Source organism: Odocoileus virginianus, chromosome 24 (assembly GCF_023699985.2).
Source record: "Odocoileus virginianus isolate 20LAN1187 ecotype Illinois chromosome 24, Ovbor_1.2, whole genome shotgun sequence".
NCBI lineage: Eukaryota > Metazoa > Chordata > Mammalia > Artiodactyla > Cervidae > Odocoileus > Odocoileus virginianus.
This window is the reverse complement of record NC_069697.1, coordinates 7,942,632-7,964,765: the sequence shown is the minus strand read 5'-3', so window position 1 is coordinate 7,964,765 and position 22,134 is coordinate 7,942,632. Positions and strand designations below refer to the sequence as shown.

General features: G+C 36.5%; 1 protein-coding gene across 2 annotated transcripts in view; it reads right to left on the bottom strand.

The window, feature by feature from the left end:
• SYT1 (synaptotagmin 1) overlaps positions 1 to 22,134 on the bottom strand; it is a 582,867-nt gene that overhangs the window by 218,580 nt on the left and 342,153 nt on the right. For both annotated transcript variants that reach the window (XM_070454249.1, XM_070454248.1), the window contains one exon: positions 4,568 to 4,750. In XM_070454249.1, coding sequence (XP_070310350.1) covers positions 4,568 to 4,733 — 166 coding nt within the window. In that variant the 5' untranslated portion in view covers positions 4,734 to 4,750. Of the gene's footprint in view, positions 1 to 4,567; positions 4,751 to 22,134 lie in introns of those variants that run through there.

The following is a 22,134-nucleotide window of genomic DNA, read 5'->3' as shown; positions in this document are numbered from 1 at the left end:
GGTCACATAGAATATGACAGAGCTAAGAGCTGAACCCATGCAGTCTGTAACCAGAGCTTGTGTTTCTAAATCCTGTATTAAACTGTCTACCCAATGGTATTTCTACATGAATTACATAACTACTCCCAGCCCACTTGCTCTTATTCTAGACTCAGAATCAAGTTTTGGCTATTTGGTTTTCTGCTATACTTCAGGAAAGGTGCACTTGACTTCAAGAAGCTCATGAATATCAAAACCTTAATCACAGCTATTTGGATGACATGAGTTCATGCTTTACAAACCAACCATGGCCCTAGTCATATTAAAATCAAAGTTGCAAAATAAAGAAGCATTCTGCAAAACCTTGTCTGCTTCATTTAGATAACAGTGTGCAGAATGAATGGAAAGATAAAAATGCTCAGAATTTCCCATTTCCTTTTCCTTTTTTAATTTGAAACCCCATGGTATTATGAATGATATCATCAAGCATTTTGGTTTGAATATGCTCCGTGCTGGACTCTGCAGATTACCCAGCTAATGATATGCACACTCCTTGCCATTGTGACACCTCTCTTCTCTCAAGTGGGAATTTCAAGTGACAGACTAAAGCTGTTTGCTATCAATTTTGCAAAAAAACACATCTGCCAGATAGCCAAGATTTAGTTCAGAGACAGAAATCAATTAATATTCTAATTTGTTACCTGTCATTAGCATCACACCATATTATGCCAAGTCAAAAGTGATAACCTTTATGTAACATACGCTCCTAAAGGAATTTGATTTAGGGAATGTGTTTCATTTCTGTGGAGTGTTGCTCCCTGTGTATAAATCCCATTAGAAATTTCAATTACACAGGCAGTAAAAATTGTGATGGATTAAAATGAAAGTGTAAAATATGCAGTTGCATTTTTATCATAAAGCTGTGTGGCTGTATTCATGATTTAGTTTTTCTAAAGTTATTTGCCAAACCATTTAAAATTTTAGGTATTTCAGTTGTTTTTTCCCCATTAAAAAAAATCAAGGCGAGAGCTAGCAGCATCATATTTCTAGAGATGTTACCTAGATTCTCTGACCTTCTACTATTTTATTTTAGGTTGCTGCTGCTGCTGCTAAGTTGCTTTAGTCATGTCCGACTCTGTGCGACCCCATAGACGGCAGCCCATCAGGCTCCCCTCTCCCTGGGATTCTCCAGGCAAGAGCACTGGAGTGGGTTGCCATTTCCTTCTCTAATGCATGAAAGTGAAAAGTGAAAGTGAAGTTGCTGGTAAAAGTAAATCTCCACAGAGGAAGACTGATTACCTGATTTCCAGTGCCTAAGAAAGAAATACAGGAATGGGATAGTGGCTTGGGAAGAAGGAATGAGATAAGATAGCCAAGAGAAAGAAAAAGGGAGAGTTGCACAGATATTTTCCCTGTTGATTCTTTTCCTGTTGATGAACAAGGAGGAAAATATAAAGTATAGATGGTGCTAAGTGGAAAAGGCTAAAAGATAAACCTATCACTATAAATATGGAAACAACTTGTTTTTTCAATGTGAATGACACAGTCAAGCATTGAAATGATGCTTTCCTTGATGTTAGAAATCAAATTTTGAAAATTTATTATACTTGATTTATAATGTGTTTATTTCTACAGTACAACAAAGGGATTCAGTAATACATATTTTTACATTCTTTTTCATATTCCTTTCCATTATGGTTTATAACAGGGTATTGAATATAGTTCCCTGTGCCATACAGGAGGACCTTGTTTTTCACCTTAGAATTTTTTCATATGCTTTAAATTTTCAATGTTTTAAGGCCTCAAAATCTAAGAATGGAGGTTCAGGATATAAGCCTGAACAATGATTGATTGATTCATTCACTTGACAAATAGAAACTGAGTGCCCTATATATATTAAGGATCACCAGGGGTGAAACTATGCATAGAACAGACCCAGATTTTTCCCTTCATAGAGGTTACACAATTTTGAAGAGAGCCAGAACAATTTAAAAACCAATAATAAAATACATAGCGTTTCAGATGGTGCTAAGTAATACAGTGAGAAATAAAGCCAGGGGGAGAGGACAGGAAATGCTGATGAAGTTGGGATGGGGTGAATGGATTATAATTTTGAATAGCATGGTTGGAGAAGTCCTCATTAAGGTGATGACATTGGGTGAAAGCCTAAAGAAAGTGAAAGAATAGGTATTTATTGGGGAACATGAAATCCCACTGTTGTCAACGCTGCCATTGCCTCTCATATTGTTTACTCCTCCAGAGAAGGAAATGATGCTGAAGGCAAGGCAGAATATACATTGGATTTGGTGTTAGTCATTGCTTTCTCTGCTTCCCTCTAAGACATTTCTTTTAAAGCCAGCATTTTGATAAAATAGCCAAGTGAGTGTTTGCCCTCATGATAGATGCACTTAGTTTTTGCCCTGTAGTTATGACTTCAAAGTCATATCAAAAGTTAGCTGAATCAGTCCATTAGCTCAGCAGCAGAGAAAGAATGAGAACCTGAGAGCCTGCGCTTCCCCTTTAGGGCTTGCTTTACTGGACCGTCTCCACCTTCCCTAGGTTACAAGTCTTCATGCTGAGAATGGAAATTACTGACAACTGTGCTAAGAGTATCTCTCAGATGAATTTGAATTCATTAAAAGTGGGCAAATAGATCAACAAGTTGTTAGTTCCAGGGAGGATAAGATTCCTTGCAGTTTAATTCAGTGGCCTCTTTCTCTTACGAATTTTGTAAATCGCTCATCTAGATTATTGCAACAAACTGCTTTATTTTTCTCTCCTTGTCCCTCTAAGCATATTTTCAACATAATAGCAAGAGTGAATTTTAAATTTTTATTTATTTTTAAACTTTCTATTTTATATTGGTGTATAGCTGATTAACAATTTGTGATTTTAATAGTTTCAGGCAGACAGCAAAGGGACTCAGCTATACATATACACGTATCCGTTCTCCTTCAAACTCCCTTCCCATCCAGGCTGCCTGATTTTTAAGAAAAGCTTACGTCAGATCATGGGATACCTCTGCTCGAAATGTCCCAAAGGCATTTTATTTCACTCAGAGTAAAATCCAGTTTCCTGAGAACAGTTCACACAGCGCCACGTCTTGGAGCCTGAGGTTTGCCTTCTGCCTTTCTCTACTTTGCTTTATTCCACCAAAGGCACAGAGTTCCTTGCTGTTCCAGTGGATTCTTGCCTTAGGGGCCTTGTATTTCACAGGTTTGAGGACTTTCTCCTCTGGGTTTCCTTACAAAGGGAAGCAGCTCAGATCATCCCAGCAAATAATAACCTTTTACCCTCTACCGCTTTGCCTTTCCCGCTTTACTCTGCTGTTTTCCATATATTATTTATCACTCCACAATGGGCCGTATACATTTGCCTACTTACTGACTATTTCTTTTGTGAGGGCCAAAATCTACTTTCCCATTAGATACTAGATAAGTGTCTGTGTGTTTAGTCACTCAGTCACGTCTGACTCTTTGCCACCCCGTGGACTGTAGCCCGCCAGGCTCCTCTGTCCTTGGGATTTCCCAGGCAAGAACACTGGAGTGGGTTGCCATTCCCTTCTCCAGGGGATCTTCCTGACTCAGGGATCAAACCCAGGTCTCCTGCGTTGCAGGTGCAGTCTTTACTGTCTGGGCCACCAGGGAAGCCCAGAGAAGTGTCTGCTGCTGCTGCTAAGTCGCTTCAGTCGTGTCCGACTCTGTGCGACCCCACAGACGGCAGCCCACCAGGCTCCCCCGTCCCTGGGATTCTCCAGGCAGGAACACTGGAGTGGGTTGCCATTTCCTTCTCCAATGCATGAAAGTGAAAAGTGAAAGTGAAGTCGCTCAGTCGTGTCTGACTCTTAGTGACCCCATGGACCGCAGCCCACCAGGCTCCTCCGTCCATGGGATTTTCCAGGCAAGAGTACTGGAGTGGGGTAGATAAGTGTCTAGTGTATAGTAAATGTTTACATTTGAATAGAAAATACCAACCTGTAATTTAAGATTTAAATTAAATGCCATTGATTGGACTTAGTGCAATATACACTCAAACTTAGGTCCAGTTTATGGTTTCTTTCCAGATGACCACAAAGAAAATGTTAAAAATTGTGCAAACATTTTTGAAGTATTAATTAATGAGTGAAAGAAAACCAAACTTGTAATAATGGAAATGTATGTTTTTGCTACTGTTTAAGAATAATCTTTAAAATGGAATAATTTCATAAATAAAGTTAAAAAATACAGACAGCATAACCCATAAACATTAATATTCTCTGGAGAGAGAGAGAGAGAGAGAGAGAGAGAGAGAGAGAGACATTGAAGAAGATAAAAAGAACCCACCTACATTAAATACAAGATAGTTTTCTTTATAAATTGGATTTTCATTTATTAAGTATATTTTAATACTTTAGAGTACTCCCTTTCCAAGAATATACCATTTTATTTTTCAAATACTACCATTCCAACAAAAGATACTACCATTCCAAAAAAAAAAAAAAAAAATTAAAAGTATGCTTATGTTAAGAGGAATTCTGCTTTTTGCTTCTAATGGGTAAATTGATTCTCAACCATATATTTTTACATGAGTAACAATATGTAATACTCACATGGAATTTTATGCAACTCATTCATAAACTTCTCCTTCAGCTTGGAGAAGGCATCCTCCTTTCCTTCCCCGGGACTGGCTGGCTCGGTGGCATTATGTGGCAGGACAGTCGCCACAGTGGTGACTGGCGGGGCTGCCAGCGCCTCGTGATGACTCTCGCTCACCATCGTAGGTTCAGCTGAATCTGGGAGGGGAGGGAAGCAAAAAAAGCACAATTCAGAATGGCTTACCTGCCCCGGGTGAGAGCTATTCTGGAGATGAAAAGACAGGAGGGGGCACACCTGCTCACTGGGTAAATAGCATGTCGTTAGCATATTACTTTGTGTTGGCTCATGAAATATTTATGGAACCACAGAGAAGGCTCTTCCCCAGAAGTTAAGGCCATACGTAGTTATTGAAAGCATTCTCTCCTGACCATAGAATGAAACTGTCAAATCTCTTAGTTACTTATACAGGCGATTATTTGCTGTGTAGATTTAACTCTTTAACCCATGTCCTATTGAAATGCACATGAAACAGTTATTGACAACATACATGCTCTGTACTCTAAACATTTTGTGTTTTTTACAAGGAATGATGAGATGAAATATTTATATTAAAACTGCTGATAAATGATAGCATACATGCAAAATGTTAGTCAATTTTAAAATGTTTGTAAAGAATACTATTGTAATATTGATACTCCAGGATTTCTGAATGTTATACAGAAATTAATTTTTGAATCTCATTTATTGATAGTATGCTTTCCTCCCAGTTTTTTTTTTTTTTTTTTTTTGACATTTACCATAGATAATACTGTGACCAATAATTCACCTGTCTTGCTGGGTAAATTTCTGAAAACACTGTAAATGTGACATGATTAACTATATATATCAAAGCATTGATGATAAAACATGACTTGTCTAATTATTTTAGTTTATTTAGCTTGATTATATTATTGAACTATTTTATTAAATTTATTCGATTATTTGTTTGCCTCCAAAATATTAAAGAATTAATCCTTAAGGTTTATTGTTTAGTCACTCAGTCTTGTCCAACTCTTTGTGACCCCATTGACTGCAGCATGCCAGGCTCTCAGAGTTTGCTCAAACACATGTTCATTGAGTCAATGAAGCCATTCAACCATCTTATCCTCTGTCACACCCTTCTCCTCCTCCCCTCAATCTTTCCCAGCATCAAGGTCTTTTCCAATGAGTTGGCTATTCATACCAGGTGCCAAAGTATTGGAACTTCAGCTTCAATAGCAGTCCTTCCAATGAATATTCAGGGTTGATTTCCTTTAGGATTGATTGGTTTGATCTCCTTGCTGTCCAAGGGTCTTCTCCAACACCACAGTTCAAAGGCATCAATTCTTCAGTGCTCAGACTTCATTATGGTCTCTCACATCCATACACAACTACTGGAAAAATCATAGCTTTGACTACATGGACCTTTGTCAGCAATATGATGTCTCTGCTTTTTAATATGCTATCTAGGTTTGTTATAGCTTTCCTTCCAAGCAGCAAGCATCTTTTCATTTCATGGCTGCAGTCACCACCCACAGTGATTTCAGAGCCCAAGAAAATGTAGCCAATGAAACATTCTTAGGCTTGAATGCAGAAAACAGTTACAGTTTTCTTCACTAGCTAAATGAAGTTTGACAAAGCATTAAACTTCTTAATTGATACATCTTTTGAAATATGAAGAATTGAAACCTGCCCTGCCTAGATTTCTCTTAGTACTTGAAAAGTGCTCATATAAATGTAAGGAAGGTAACAGGGTAATATTCTCCAAGCTAAGCATATTCTGGACTTTAACACTTTTACTGTATGATGTAAGATTTCAGGCTGTGTTGGTGATAGTGTACATGGTTTGGGACAGGAATAGATAGATACAAATAGGCCTGGGTCTAACTTCACGGTCTCAGCAGGGAAGCTGATGGACCCAGAAAGCCCTTTTGAGCTGCAAAGAAATGGATAAAAAGAGAAAACAGATAAAGGATTTTTATAGAATTCAAACCCTCTGTGAATTAATCATGCCTACTTTCATATTTAGTGAAAATATAATTGAAAGTAGAATAATCTCAAATGTATGGGATTTATTAATATCTTAATCAAAACCCAGAGATTTTGGATCTTTGGAAAGAAAATAATGGATGAGCCTGATACAAGAGAGTGAAGGTCGCTTAGTCATGTCTGACTCTTTGTGACTCCAGGGACTACACAGCCCATGGAATCCTCCAGGTCAGAATACTGAAGTGGGTAGCCTTTCCTTTCTCCAGGGGATCTTCCCAACCCAGGAATTGAACCCAGGTCTCCTGCATTACTGACAGATTCTTTACCAGCTGAGCCACAAGGGAAGCCCAAGAATACTGGAGTGGGTAACCTATCCCTTCTGCAGTGGATCTTCCCGACCCAGGAGTCGAACCAGGGTCTCCTGCATTGCAGGCAGATTCTTTACCAACTGAGCTTGATACATATATGCAAATAATCAAATTTTATAATTATTCTCTTTTCAAAGCTCTGAATTTTTCACTAGTAGCTACTAATAAAATCCTAAGGGGGTAGAATCAGACAGACAGGGGTTCAGGGCTTCTCTGTTCTTGAGTTTCTTCATTTGTAAAAGGAGAATAAGTATGTAAGGTTTTAATTTATGCAAAGAACTAAGCACAATGCCTGGCATATAAATTTGTTTCTTCTGTTGATTAATTGATCAATAAGTTGATTGATCTATCCCTCTCTCCATTCCCTAAGAGTTTTTGGCAGCTCAGATTTTTTTCCAGATTGTGGAAAAATTTTATTTTTTCTGATTCAAGGTCACTTTTCAGAAGCTTTCCCTGATTTTCTGATTCTGCTTAGCTTTGGCTCTTGTCTCCCTGCAAAAATTTAGAGTACTGTTTTCACTGTTGGCACAACTTAGATGAAACTATTGATACTAATGATACCTTAGCTCTCACATTTCATGTGACTCAGCAAGACTTCAATTATATACAACATAAATGTGAACATATGCATGAAATATTTGTATATATTAAAACAGGGATTTGATCCTCTACTAGGAGAATCACCAGATGTGAGATGCATCATTACTTGTCTCCATAGGATAGCTGAGGATATTTGAGGAGTTATGGTTTATTGTGGGATTTAAAGGGAATGATTGTGCTAAATAAGATAACAAAGTACAACAGTGTCATCATTAAATTAAAGGTATATTATCTGTTTCAGCTCAATTTCTGTCATGTTCTGAAAGTGGAATGTAATTCTTGGGATGAGCCTGATGTTCAGCTGTTCCCTCTAACTGGCTACACACTTGTTTACAGGTTCTGTGCACACAGATGTTTGGGTCCTTTCTCTTGGATTGCTAGATATTTTCATATTTCCCCAGTTTATCCTGGAATGTAAAACATTTCTATATGTAAGTTGAGTGGTCCAAAAGGCTATAGGAAAAATAACGCATGTTAAAGAGAGTCAACGTGTAGAAAATGACCTTGAAGTTTATTCAGTAGTTTTTGGTGTTGTTGCTAAGGAAGTAAATGAATGTTCCTGTAATTTGCAAAAAAGATCCTTTTCAGACATAAGGTATACCTACCTGGAAGGTGTTTCATTAAAAAAGGTAATATCTATAAACTTGTAACTTACTAACCAAAGATATTATCCCAACTTTTCCTGATTTAAAAAAAAAAATCAAGAAAAGATTATGTAAGAAATATACAGGCAATGCTTCTTTGTACTTAATGTATACCATGTGAAATTAAAAAAGTATTTTGCAAGTTATAAAGATACAATGGGCAGTTAAGGATCTAATATACTAACAAAGATTAATTGCTGAATTTATTTTTATTCTTTTATATTCTGAGAGATATTGTCTGTAAAGAACAAAACTAAGAATAGTTATGTTGCTCTTGAAAATGCATATTTATGGAAATAGGATGCTTATGAAGAAGCATCATTTTGCTGATGTAAAAACTAGCCAATTATTCAGTCCTGACTAATGTGATGATTATATATTCTCTTATATACTTTAGTGCATGTGGCCTTGATTGTTTATTTAGAAAAAAAAATTTATGTTCTACTCAACTCTTGGTAAAACAAAAAAGCCAACAATTACTGAGGATTTGATAAGTGGCTTAGATATAGGAAATCAGAGTTCCCACACTACTCCCATGAGGTAAGTGTAATTAGCACCCATTTTACAGGTGAGGAGACTAAGACCAATTGGTTCCTAGATGGTAGTAACTCGTGGAGTTGAGATTTGTACCTAGGTGTCCTAGCCACTAGTATAAGGGATATGTATACTATGAGATAAAATCTAGTAAAGTTGTTTTTTGAAAGAGTTTTGGATCATAACCCTTAGTAAGTAGTACGTTGTATATTGTACTTCAGTATTTACACTCTCCCACTATATGTTATATCTGGAACACATATCACATTGGGAAACTTGTCCTTGCTATGTGTGAAATATTCTGATATATTCCATTCTATTCTGTTCTATTTTAGTAAATTTTAATTATTCTTATTAGCTTCACAAACCACTATTTGTTTCATAACTGTTTGGAAAATCACTATGGTAAGGTACCTGTTAAGATACAATAATACTAAACGAGGCTAATAAAAACTAAAGATGCCATTTATTAAGAATTTACTATGTGTCAAGATGCTGGCATTGATTTTTAAGTGTAGTGTTCTCAAGCTCTCCCTGCAACTCTGAAAAGTAGCTTGGTCTTATTTTATAGGGGAAAAAAAGGATTGTGAAGAGATTAAGTGACTTGTTCTACACAGATTTAGCCTGATCCAAGGTTCCTTCCATTAATCTTCTTCAATAATAACATTTAAGTGTTATTAAGCAATTAAATTAGTACTGGAAAGGTATTTTATGATTTTCTTTTGAATTGAAAAAAAATTTGCATTTCTATTCGCAAGTTTACCAGTGAACAGAAAACACAGGTCACTTTACTAATAGAAAAGAGATTGATTAATTTTAGAGGCATAGTTACTGAGTTTGTTTAAAGTGGAATTTAACATCTTGGAGTGTGCCAAGAGAAATATTATTGAATAGAAAAATAAATTCTCCCCCAGAAGAAAGCTGAAGGTGACAAACAAGCAATTCTAAAGTATATAAATATTGCCCCTGAAAAAAAAAAAACAGTGCTTAATTTCACAAATAGTCAAAGAACTGAAAGTTAATACATAGTCTTTGTAAATGGGGATAAATATGGATGTGAAGGTGAGTATACAAAAAACTTGACAATGGGTAAAAGACCATAGTTTAGAAAAATACTTTATAGAGGCCAAAGTAACAGAACAGAGTCTATATAAGCACTCATTTTTTTTCTAGAAATTCACAATAAAGAATTAATATAAAGATGTTTATAGTAACTCATTTGTAGTATTTTAAGACCAGAAATTACCTAACAGATTAAAATTACGATAATCCACAAAATAATGTTATTAAAATTAAAGGTAAATATTTACAAATCTGTAAATATATTACAGTATTAGATGAAAATGAAAATGACTAAACATTATATAAAGCATTTCCAACTTCTCTGAATATGATTATTTTGTAAAGACTGGAAAGATATACTTAAAAATGTCAACATTGTGGTAGTATATTCACTTTTTTTAAATGTATGTTTGCATTGTCAACATATTATAAGCCTAAATTGTTTTAGATTATGCATAGGGAGAAAAGCTTTAAAACTGTTTTGCTCTTAATGAAAATGTACTTTGCAAAAAGAGATTTAATTCCTAACACCAGATTTTCAAAAAACTGCTTTACAATGTAATATAAAAAGCTAAACTGCTAGAAAGAAGGATTCAGCTACGTGTTTAGCAAATATAATATACAAAATGGTGACTGGGTAAAGTAGAATGTAGAAAAAATTTTAAGGGTATCATGAAGGCTAATACATTTGTGGTATAAAATGAGGAAAATCAGAATTTTTGGTTGCCATGACAACTTCCCTCTGTTCCTTATATTTATTTTACTTAGTAGGACTTTAATTATGTCTATCTCTGGGTCTACAAATTCATATGGATTTCTTGGCTTATACAGTGATTTAGTCTACCAACCTGCATCAACATAATGATTTTTTGTTGAAAGAACTATTTCCACCTGTATTTAAGTACTGCACTTTATCATAATAGCATGCAAAATTAAAGAGCAAATGGGAGAAGAAGGTCAAAAAATATTGAAAAATACATTATTACTAAGAAAAGACTTTGAATGTAGAAATGCTCCAAACTGAAAGTAATTCTTGCAGAAATTATTACAGAATCCAGGAGATATCACAGAATGAATTAGTATGTATTTTTGACGTGGAGGGCAACATGTAGTGATTTTATTCCATCAGAATTTCCTTTGACCTCCTCTAAGTATAGGTGAAAATCCTAGGAAGATGCCCTGTGCGTCCCTCCCCCGACTTCAGAATGAGGTCTTCAGCTTCAAGGAGGGCTCTTGCTGACAACTCACAGCGGCAGAATCTCTCCTAAAGAAATGCCTTTGGCTAAAGGGAACTGCTTTGCCCAGGCTTAAACCCACTTCCCCAGGGACAGCCCACACCCAGTGCCTGGGATGCTGGTCCCCCTGTCTTAGTTTGGTTCATCTCTGAAGCACCCTCTGGGACCAGCTAAAGGCTGTGGTAACTGCATCAGTTTCAGCAACCCTCCTTGCCTAAGCCTGCTTCCACCACTCTCTTAACATGGAAAGCATCCTCCATCCTCTGACTCAGAGCAGGTTTCCAGGGAATCCAACTTATGATACCCACTCTGAAAGATTTTTTGGGGAAAAAAAAAAAAAAAACCACTGTCAAAAGCTTCATTTAAATTCATTCCCAACCCAAGGATCCTTAGGCAGTAAGTGAACTCTCACAGCATGATCAAAGCCCTCTACAAGTGTGCAAATGTTTGAATGCAAGGCTTCAGGGGTACCATCTCTCTCTTGTATACTTTCCCTTGCAGGAAGTAAGAGGACAGCTAGAGACTGTATGGTCCCTGTCGTGGCAGGAGAAAGGTGACTTCTGGCGACAAAGGCAATAAAATGGCAAGAGAGGAAAGGTTGTTTATCAGAACTTAGAGCAAATGAAAGCATAGCATGCAGCCTATCTTCATGAAACCATAAAACATACAGGCTCCCAGGCCATCTACTTCAAAATATTGATTCAAAATATATCCAGGTATGTCCAGATTTTACCTATTTGTTTCATCACAAAAGTCTCCTAAGAGGTGTAGGAAGAATCCTGCTCAAGAGTATGGTTCTCAGCCAGTATCTCTCATAGATGTCTGCAAATTGCATACAAATGGGCCTGCTTAGCTTTACTCTGTAAAAAGAGTCAACATTCCTCCTCAATCCCACAGATGTCAGTTATGAATACTGCTGCTCTTGCTGCTAAGTCGCTTCAGTCGTGTCCGACCCTCTGCGACCCCATAGATGGCAGCCCACCAGGCTCCTCTGTCCCTGGGATTCTCCAGGCAAGAACACTGGATAGTGAGACGTCCTTAATATGTGAATCCCAGGGCTTGCCCATCTGTAGCTCCTTTCCACTGGAACTTCGTGCTCACAGACTCTAATGGTGGAAAAGGATCTATGTAGATTACACTATCATCCCACAGATGCAGCAAGTTTAAGGAAGAATGAATACCTAATTCAAGAGCACCTCACTTAGATGCTGGCCTGAGGCCAATGACACTCTTTAGCATGAAAAGCTGAGTGAGGCCAGTAAGAGTCTCTTTAGGAATTGAAGCTATGAGATACCCTAAAGAAAGTGAAGCATAGAGAAGAGAAGAAGCATGTGCACCATCACAGAATTAATAAGTAAGAGAGTCAGAGTTCCAAATGCAGCTGATCACAGGGTTCACATCTGTGACCACCGTGCATTCCCTCCCTCTGGCCGTCCTGCTTGCTTTGGCTTGGTTTTTTAGCTCTTTCTGAGTTTTACTACATAGTATCTTACAAAAACTAATATTGATAGTAATTTGAGTATCTGTACCTTATTAATCAAGAAAGCATAATGAGAAGTAAAATCTGCTATGTGGGTTCACTAGGCTTAGTTGTTTCTGGAATACCTGAATTTATAGCCGGAGGTGCTGAATTCTTTACTCAATCTGCTCTACATGCATAACTGGAGGTGTGTGGAGGAGTGACAAACCTGACGAGGTTGAGATATGGGGCCCCTACTGTGCAGGTTTATCAAAGTGCCATGGAGACTCATTGGTCATGCAGTGATTAAAACATTCAACTGTGAATACATTTTTTTTCCACAATACATTTTTCACCACGTTTTTACATCTGTGAAATGAGGATTTATTTGCCTTATAATCGATGGCATCTTACTATCACTGTCAGCCAGGCCTGTGCACACCCAACTGTCTTCCTACTTCCATTGATGTTCCAGTAACAAATCATTTAAGGGACATTTGAGGAAGAGATCTGAATCCTGGCAGTGGTCTGAAGCTTTCTATTGTAAGCTCATACACTCAAAACTAGCAGAATGAGAGTCAAAGAGTTTAGAAGATTTTAGAAGCACTAATGGAACAATAGTTAAAGAAATGCTTTATTGGACACTCTTGATGGCACAAAGGAAAATGGTGTGTAAGAGAAAGATGGGTATCATTAACTCTGAGCTGAGAACAGAGTTAGAAATCTTTGTAACTTATTAACTAATCTCTTTTGCTTTTATTTTCATTATTTGCATACATGAAAATGACACAAAATAAAATCTGTCTAAATAAGTCAATGATCATTCAAAAAGTACAAAATAAAAATTCAAGTGATATGAAACCATTTCTTGACATAGTTTGTAGTACTTTTTCTTACTGGGCTATGAAATATTGCTGCATCTTATAATTAATGGTTTCTTAGAGTACATGAAATAGACAGTTCCTAAAGAATAAGAGAAAGCATGAGTATGGTTTAAAAATAATATATTATAAAGTAATAAACTGTATAAAATTTTAAACAAACTGAGTTTCTCATTCCCAGAAGATCAATCACAATTATATTTAATAACTATAGTCAACGCAAATTATAGAACTAGCTAAAATAAAAACAAATCCCTGAGCCAAATGAAAACCATATTCACTGTGACATTATTTCCCCCCTTAGATCTATAATATAGAGAATAAAAGAATGGAAACAATACATATCCAAGTCAAAACCCAAGTACTGAATTATTGTGGTAATGATACAGAAAATCAAGAATTCTTATACAGATTGAAAATTTCCCACCTATAATAGGGAAAGAAATCTTGGAAATTGGAATATCAGAGATGTTTCTAAAGCATTTAATAATAAATTCACAAATTTAACATTTTTTCTAGTAACCCACTATGTATACCCATTTCTCTACTAATGCAGTTTCAAAAACTATAATTTATTTTCAAAGCATCACTCAATAGTGGAGAACTTTTATAGCTTTAAAAGACCTCCCAAGATTTTGGTAAGAATGACAGGGTCATGATCAAGAAAAGACAGCAAAAGAGCTATTTCAAATGCATTATAAAGACTTCAAGTGCATTTTGTAGTGTTTAAAAATGAGAGTTAAAATCTCCCCTTTTTATTTTTTGATTAAAAAAAAGACATGAAAGCCTAGAGATGGAAAGGCAATTTTGCAAGGATTAATTTGGCATAATTTTCATTAACAATGTTTTTGTGTACAATATTAATTGAAGTTACCTCTTGTGTTGTTATTTAGTCACTAAGTTGTGTCTGACTCTTTTGTGACCCCATGGACTGTAGCCCACCAGGCTCCTCTGTCCATGGGATTTCTCAGGCAAAACCCACTACAAACACTGTAGTGGGTTGCCATTTCCTTCTCCAGGGTATCTTCCTGACTCAGGGACAAACCCCTGTCTCCTGCCTTGCAGGCAGTTTCTTTACCACTGAGCCAGCTGGGAATCCCATCTCCTCTAAACAATAAGATAAAACTGCTTTTGGCAGTTTCGGAACAGACACAGGTTAACAGTTGGATCAAGCCAACTGACTCTCAAAATGTTTTCTATAGCAGAAACAGAATAATCATTTGGAATTCCCATTCTCCATCACCTTGCTGAAACCCTGCTCTGAATTCTTGCTGTTTCTGAGCTGCAGCACTTGAGATAAAATGTAAGCTTGTGACTCAAAGCCCTCTTTGATCAAACAGTGTGCAAACTGTCATAGTTTTGTTACACAGGGAAGGAAAACTTTAAAATTCACCTATCCACAATTCAGATTGTGGTAAATATGATGGAAATTGCTGCAGTATCCAGTTAAAAACAGTATATTAATAAAGAAAATACCTAACACTTAATAAGCCTGTACTATTAGCAGACATTTTTTTAAGAGCTTGAAACATAGCTCACTTAATGCTCACTAACTAAACCCCATGAGTCAGGCCATATTATGTCTTTTATAGACAAGAAAATTTACCAAAACTTGCATAACTAGTAAGTGGTGGAACGAGGCTTTGAATTGCAACAGGTTAGCTCCAGGGCCCGTGGAATTTTGCCTCACTAATAAATAAATACATGTTGAATGAATAAATCATGCACCTAGAGTGTGTCTGGCATGATCCTGGGTGCTCTATATATTTTAAGTTCATTCACCATCTGTATGCACCCCTATGCATAGGGATGCATATAGATGGTTTAAATCCAATGTGATATATGCTCTAGTAGAAATGATTATGAAAGACTGAACTAAGAGGACACACCAGGTAGAAAACCTCACTGGAATTTAAATATCTGTGTAGTTGGTCCTGAAGGCTAAGTTCATATACTAAATATATCGGATACAAAGTCTTAAAAAGTGATTTGGGTTGTTCTTCCTGAATTCAACCTTCTATTAGTGTGCTAATAAATTAATTTGGGGATCTGACACTTGAATGAACAATACACACAATTTACCAAATAATAATAAACAAGATCATGGGTTAGTTGCTTACCTAACCCATAACTGCTTACCTAACAGTTATTCCTTCCTTCTTTATTATTTTGGATAAGCCATGTTTTTTATTTTTTCCAGGTAACTACTACCCCTTATCCCCTGCTCATGGATAAAGCTTACTGTCTCTGTGTCAGTCGTGGTCATCCCATACTTCTTCCCAATGGAAGGTTAATGCAATGGCAAGTAATCCAGTTTGGGCCTTTGTGGTATAAGAGGAAGTCTAATGGGACTTGAAAGTTTACTGGGTGATGTCTGGGAAAGTTTTTCTAACTCCTAAAAATATATACACAGGAAGTAATTTATCTTTCATTGGTTGGTGTTACATTTGTGTGTGGCAACTGTGTGTTACATTTGTGTGTGTTACAAGTAGAACTGCTTGTAACCATGTTGTAGTCATGAGAGACTCTAGTAAAGGAGCTGAAAGTTGGGAGGAATCATGATGCTCATGTAAACCTACAACCACCATACCTTGGAACTTCTTTCAATGAGAGATAATATATTTTCTTTATGGTTTGATCCACTTTGTGTTGCATTTGGTAACCACCTACAGTCCTAGGTGGTACCAGTGGTAAAGAATCTACCTGCCAAAGCAGGAGACACAAGAGACAAAGGTTCAATCCCTGGGTCGGGAAGATCCGCTCAAGAACAAAATGGCAACTCACTCCAGTATTCTTGCCAGGAAAATTCCATGGTCAGAGGAGCCTGGCAGGCTATCGTCCATGGGATCACAAAGAGTTGGACACAGCTGAGCACACATGCATGCACACTCAGAGTCAAAAGCTAGCAACTACAAATACTTTCTAACACGATCTCCACAATAACAAAAATGAAATATCTTCCATAGGCTTATTTTATACTATGCTATGCTAAGGCTGCTTGCCCATATCCTTTACTGTGTGTGTATCTGACCTCTAGTTTTTGATTTTTAGTCTAAGAGACACTCATTACATTTTCTCCTGTTCAGAACAGACTCTTCCTCTACATGCCGTGAATTATGGTGAAGATCGTAGTCCTACATCCTAAAGTGCTAGATAAATACAAACTGAATTGATCTGAAATACCAGAAAAATTTGGCTTTTTCATTGGTTCTAATTTAAAAGCTTTTAAAGGTTTAGGGAAGGTTCTAATTTTGTACATTTTATTCAAATTGAATGATCTATGTTCTAATATGTCCATCACCAATCAAAATGTGTGAGTTTGGGGACATTGTACAACTGCGCCTTGATCCACTTGGAATATCATAGAAGTAAATCGGGGGGAACCAAACACTTGGGAAGCGTATTTGAAAGGCAGGTGCCCTATCGTGTCTATTACGTGGCACACCCTTCAAGCGTTTCTTCGTTGTTGTTTAGTCGCCAAGTCGTGTCCGACTCTGCAGCCCATGAACTGCAGCCAGTTCCTTAGTCGGTTCCTTTTCTTTCGCTTCCCCTCCTCTCACATTTAAGGATCACTGTGAAAAATACGACTTTGATAAAAATCATTTTTGATAGTTTTTTTTTTAACCTTCATTTAGCCAGCAATTGGACTCAATGCCATTTCCATTTGAGTGGTTCAGTAACAGGACAAGTGAATATATCACAGTTTGTATCATAGATCCTCAAAGGAAGAATTCAGTGTAATAGTTTGGTGTTGAGAAACACGATCTGTAAATATCCTCTCATTTGCATAATAAACAGGCATGTTGGCTTACTGACAGCAATATGTAGAGTCAAGTTGCTATTTCATTGTAGATTTAGTAATTATAGACACTATAATTTTTTTGACATAAAGTCATTATGTATGTAGTCTTATCTCTTTAGGTTTTTCCCCAAGCATATGAATAACTTGATATTATGACATGGTGGAAGAAAACTGAAAAGTGATCTAAAGTACTTGTCCTGAATGTGCCCATCTTCTTCTTTGAAAGCTGTGGGGTGACTTTTAATCTCAGAATGCCATATTACAACAACTTTCTGATATTCTCAGTTAGAAACTATCTCTACCTTACTGCAAAGCAACAGATGCAGGGAAGATTAACAACTTGCCCCATTGTGTAGCTCAAGAGCATTGATATTTAGAACCCCAGGTTTATTTAAACAACCTGGTTATAAACTATGATGCTTTTGTTGGGAGAAAATGTTGATATTTAGCCAAACATTTTCTTTATTTCATGCCATTAATATGCAACTGCTTTTCCTTAAAACAGGTAATAGCAATAGTTGAATCTCAATTAATATCTAACTAAAAAGATATTTCAGAATGAGGGCACACTATTACAGAGTCATCACTGAATGTCATATTACAGATAAACTAACACTTTTTCCAAGGTACAAGTATACTAATAGCATGAATAAAATATGAGTGCTAGGGATCGGGTGGAGAGAGAGGTGGGAGGGGGGACCGGGATGGGGAATACATGTAAATCCATGGCTAATTCATTTCAATGTATGACAAAAACCACTGCAATGTTGTAAAGTAACTAGCCTCCAACTAATAAAAATAAATGGAAAAAAAAATAAAATATGAGTGCTGATTTCAATCAACTAGAAGTCACCCTGTATTATAGAAGGTGAAATAGAGAATCAAATAGGAGCTATGACTTAATATTATTTCACTTGTTTACCAGAGATTTTGTTTTTGGACATCACCTGAGGACTTTTGAAATCAAAGACCAAATCAGTGAGAAAGAATAGCACCCCCCCCCAAAAAAAAAATCACACACCAAAACTCAAACCAAAAGACTGTGTGAAAGCTTTGTGCCAAAGAAAGAAAAAGAAATACTAGCAAAGCACCACTAAAATTAATGGAGTAAAATTATAAAATTGAACTGAAATATAAGGGTTTTTATAGCAACAACTTCAAATCACATAATGTTCAAGGCTAGAAGTATAAAGAACAGGCAAGCTATAGCTCTACTAGAAACCTTCAAGTTACACAGGCGAAAATAATAACACATATAAAGGAAAAATAAATCAAAATGTAGGGATTAGGGTGTAAGAATGGTAAAATCCATAAGGGACAAGGAGACTGACCCAGGAATCAAACCCAGGTCTCCCGCATCAGAGGCAGATTCTTGACCATCAGAGCCATCAGGGGAGCCCACAAGGTTAGCAGTGTAGTTAAAGGAGGAGCATGTGAGCACACGTGAGCTCGTGAACGGCCAGCTTGAGAGGGATCTCAGTTCTGACTCTTGTCTTTTCTTAGCTATAAAAATCAGAGCATTCTAAGCCAGTGTTTCACCAAAACTAGACAAAGATGCCACAAAAAAAAGAAAACTACAGGAAAATATCACTGATGAACATAGATACAAAAATCCTTATATTAAAAACATTAATTAGATCATATTAAAAACATAGTAATATGTATTAAAAAGATCATACATCATGACCAAGTGGGCTTTATCCCAGGGATGCAAGCTTTCTTCAATATTTGCAAGTCAATCAATGTGATACACCATATTAACAAACTTAAGGATAAAAACCATATGATTATCTCAATATATGCAGAGAAAGCCTTTGACAAAATTCAACACCCATTTATGATAAAAACTCTCCAAAAAGCAGGCATAGAAGGAACATACCTCAACATAATAAAAGCCATATATGATAAACCCACAGCAAACACTATCCTCAATGATGAAAAATTGAAAACATTTCCCCTAAAGTCAGGAACAAGGCAAGGTTGTCCCACTCTCACCACTACTAGTCAACGTTGTTTTGGAAGTTTTAGCTACACAAATCAGAGAAGAAAAAGAAATAAAAGGAATCCAGATTGGAAAAGAAGTAAAACTCCCACTGTTTGCAGATGACATGATCCTCTACATAGAAAACCCTAAAGACACCACCAGAAAAGTACTAGAGCTAATCAATGAATATAGTAAAGTTGTAGGGTATAAAATTAACACACACAAATCTCTTGCATTCCTATACACTAACAATGAGAAAACAGAAAGAGAAATTAAGGAAACAGTCCCATTCACCATTGTGATGAAAAGAATAAAATACTTAGGAATAAATCTACCTAAAGAAACAAAAGGCCTATATACAGAAAACTATAAAACACTAATGAAAGAAATCAAAGATAACACAAATAGATGGAACATAAAAACATGGAAAATACCATGTTCATGGGTTGGAAGAATCAATATAGTGAAAATGAGTATACTTACCCAAAGCAATATATAGATTCAATGCAATCCCTATCAAGCTACCAACAGTATTTTTCACAGAACTGGAACAGATAATTTCACAATTTGTATGGAAATACAAAAAACCTCGAATAGCCAAAGCAATCTTGAGAAAGAAGAATGGAACTGGAGGAATCAACCTGCCTGACTTCAGACTATATTACAAAGCTACAGTCACAGAGAGTATGGTACTGGTACAAAGGCAGAAATATAGATTAATGGAACAAAATAGAAAGCCCAGAGATAAATCCACGCACCTATGGACACCTTATCTTTGACAAAGGAGGCAAGAATATACAATGGAGAAAAGACAATCTCTTTAACAAGTGGTGCTGGGAAAACTGGTCAACCACCTGTAAAAGAATGAAACTAGAACACTTTCTAACACCATACACAAAAATAAAGTCAAAATGGATTAAAGATCTAAATGGAAGACCAGAAAACTCCTAGAGGAAAACATAGGCAAAACACTCTGGCATAAATCACAGCAAGATCCTCTATGACCCACCTCCCAGAGTAATGGAAATAAAAGCAAAAATAAACAAATGGGACTCAATTAAACTTAAAAGCTTTTGCACAATAAAGGGAACTATATGCAAGGTGAAAAGACAGCCTTCAGAATGGGAGAAAATAATAGCAAATGAAGCAACTGACAAAGAATTAATCTCAAAAATATACAAGCAGCTCCTGCAGCTCAATTTCAGAAAAATAAACGACCCAATCAAAAAGTGGGCGAAAGAACTAAACAGACATTTCTCCAAAGAAGACATTCAGATGGCTAACAAACACATGAAAAGATGCTCAACATCACTCATTATCAGGGAAATGCAAATCAAAAACACAACAAAGTACCATTTCACACCAGTCAGGATGGCTGCTATCAAAAAGCCCACAAGCAATAAACGCTGGAGAGGGTGTGGAGAAAAGGGAACTCTCTTACACTGTTGGTGGGAATGCAAACTAGTACAGCCAGTATGGAGAACAGTGTGGAGATTCCTTAAAAAACTGGTAATAGAACTGCCATACAATCCAGCAATCCCACTGCTGGGCATACATACCAAGGAAACCAAAATTGAAAGAGACACGTGTACCCCAGTGTTCATCACAGCACTGTTTACAATAGCCAGGATATGAGAGCAACCTAGATGCCATCAGCAGACGAATGGATAAGAAAGTTGTGCTACACATACACAGTGGAATATTACTCAGCTATTAAAAAGAACACATTTGAATCAGTTCTAATGAGGTGGATGAAACTGGAGCCTATTATACAGAGTGAAGTAAGCCAGGAAGAAAAACACCAATACAGTATATTAACACACATGTACATCATTTAGAAAGATGGTAATGACAACCTTATATGTGAGACAGCAAAAGAGACACAGATATAAAGAACAGACTTTTGGACTCTGTGGGAGAAGGTGAAGGTGGGATGATTTGAGAGAATAGCATTGAAACATGTATATGACCATATGTGAAATAGATCACCAGTCCAAGTTTGATGCTTGAAACAGGGCACTCAAAGCTGGTGTACTGGGACAGCCCAGAGGGATGGGGAGGGGAGAGAGGTGGGAGGGGGGTTTGGGATGGGGGACACATGTACACCTGTGGCTGATTCATGTCAATGTATGGCAAAACCACTACAATACTGTAAAGTAATTAGCCTCCAATTAAAATAATTAATTAAAAAATTTTAAAAAGCCAGTGTTTCCTAACTTGTTAAAAAATAGTATGATAATATACAACTCATACAGTCATTATGAAATTAGATAATATGTGAATAAATATATAGCAGGCATTCAATGATAGTTGATAATTGATTTAATGCAATGTTAATGATGATGACGATAGTGATAACCATCATCAGTAAGATCATCATCATTAATATCATCGTCATCATCACCATTATCTTGTCCCTGTAGCAAATATATCCCTATTACAGAGCAAGGAGCATCTCCTGCTCTGATACATGAAGGTTAACAAAGTATTATTTGCATGTAGATTTTCCTGCTAGGAAAGAATGTACAAGTTAAGAGATCCCTAGATGCCTAGTCCCTAAACAAATATTGGCATTCTACTTATACATTACTCTCTTGTGAATTGGTTAGTGTTAATTATATCAAAAGATAACTTTCAAAATCATTTTCTATCACTTTGAAGACCAGATCCTGAACTATGGTCCATTTTGTCTGTCTACCTCTCTGTCTTACCACTCTCTGCTCCCACAGTAACAATTAGACTCAGAAAGAAATGAAACCAATTTTTTTTTCTGTTTCTTGATGGAGGTGTTCACCTTTCTCTGGAGTAGGATCTAAATATATATTTAAGATTTTATCAAATATTAAATAAAAAAGCAGCTGCTACTAAAGGAGTTTTTCAGAATTCTGTGTCAACCTGGCTGAAATTTCTGAATTTCTCTATGGCCTTGGCAAGGTTTTGTAGGAAACTGAGAGGCAGGCATCCATTTAGAAGCCCCAACTTCCGCATAGTACATATATGGGAAT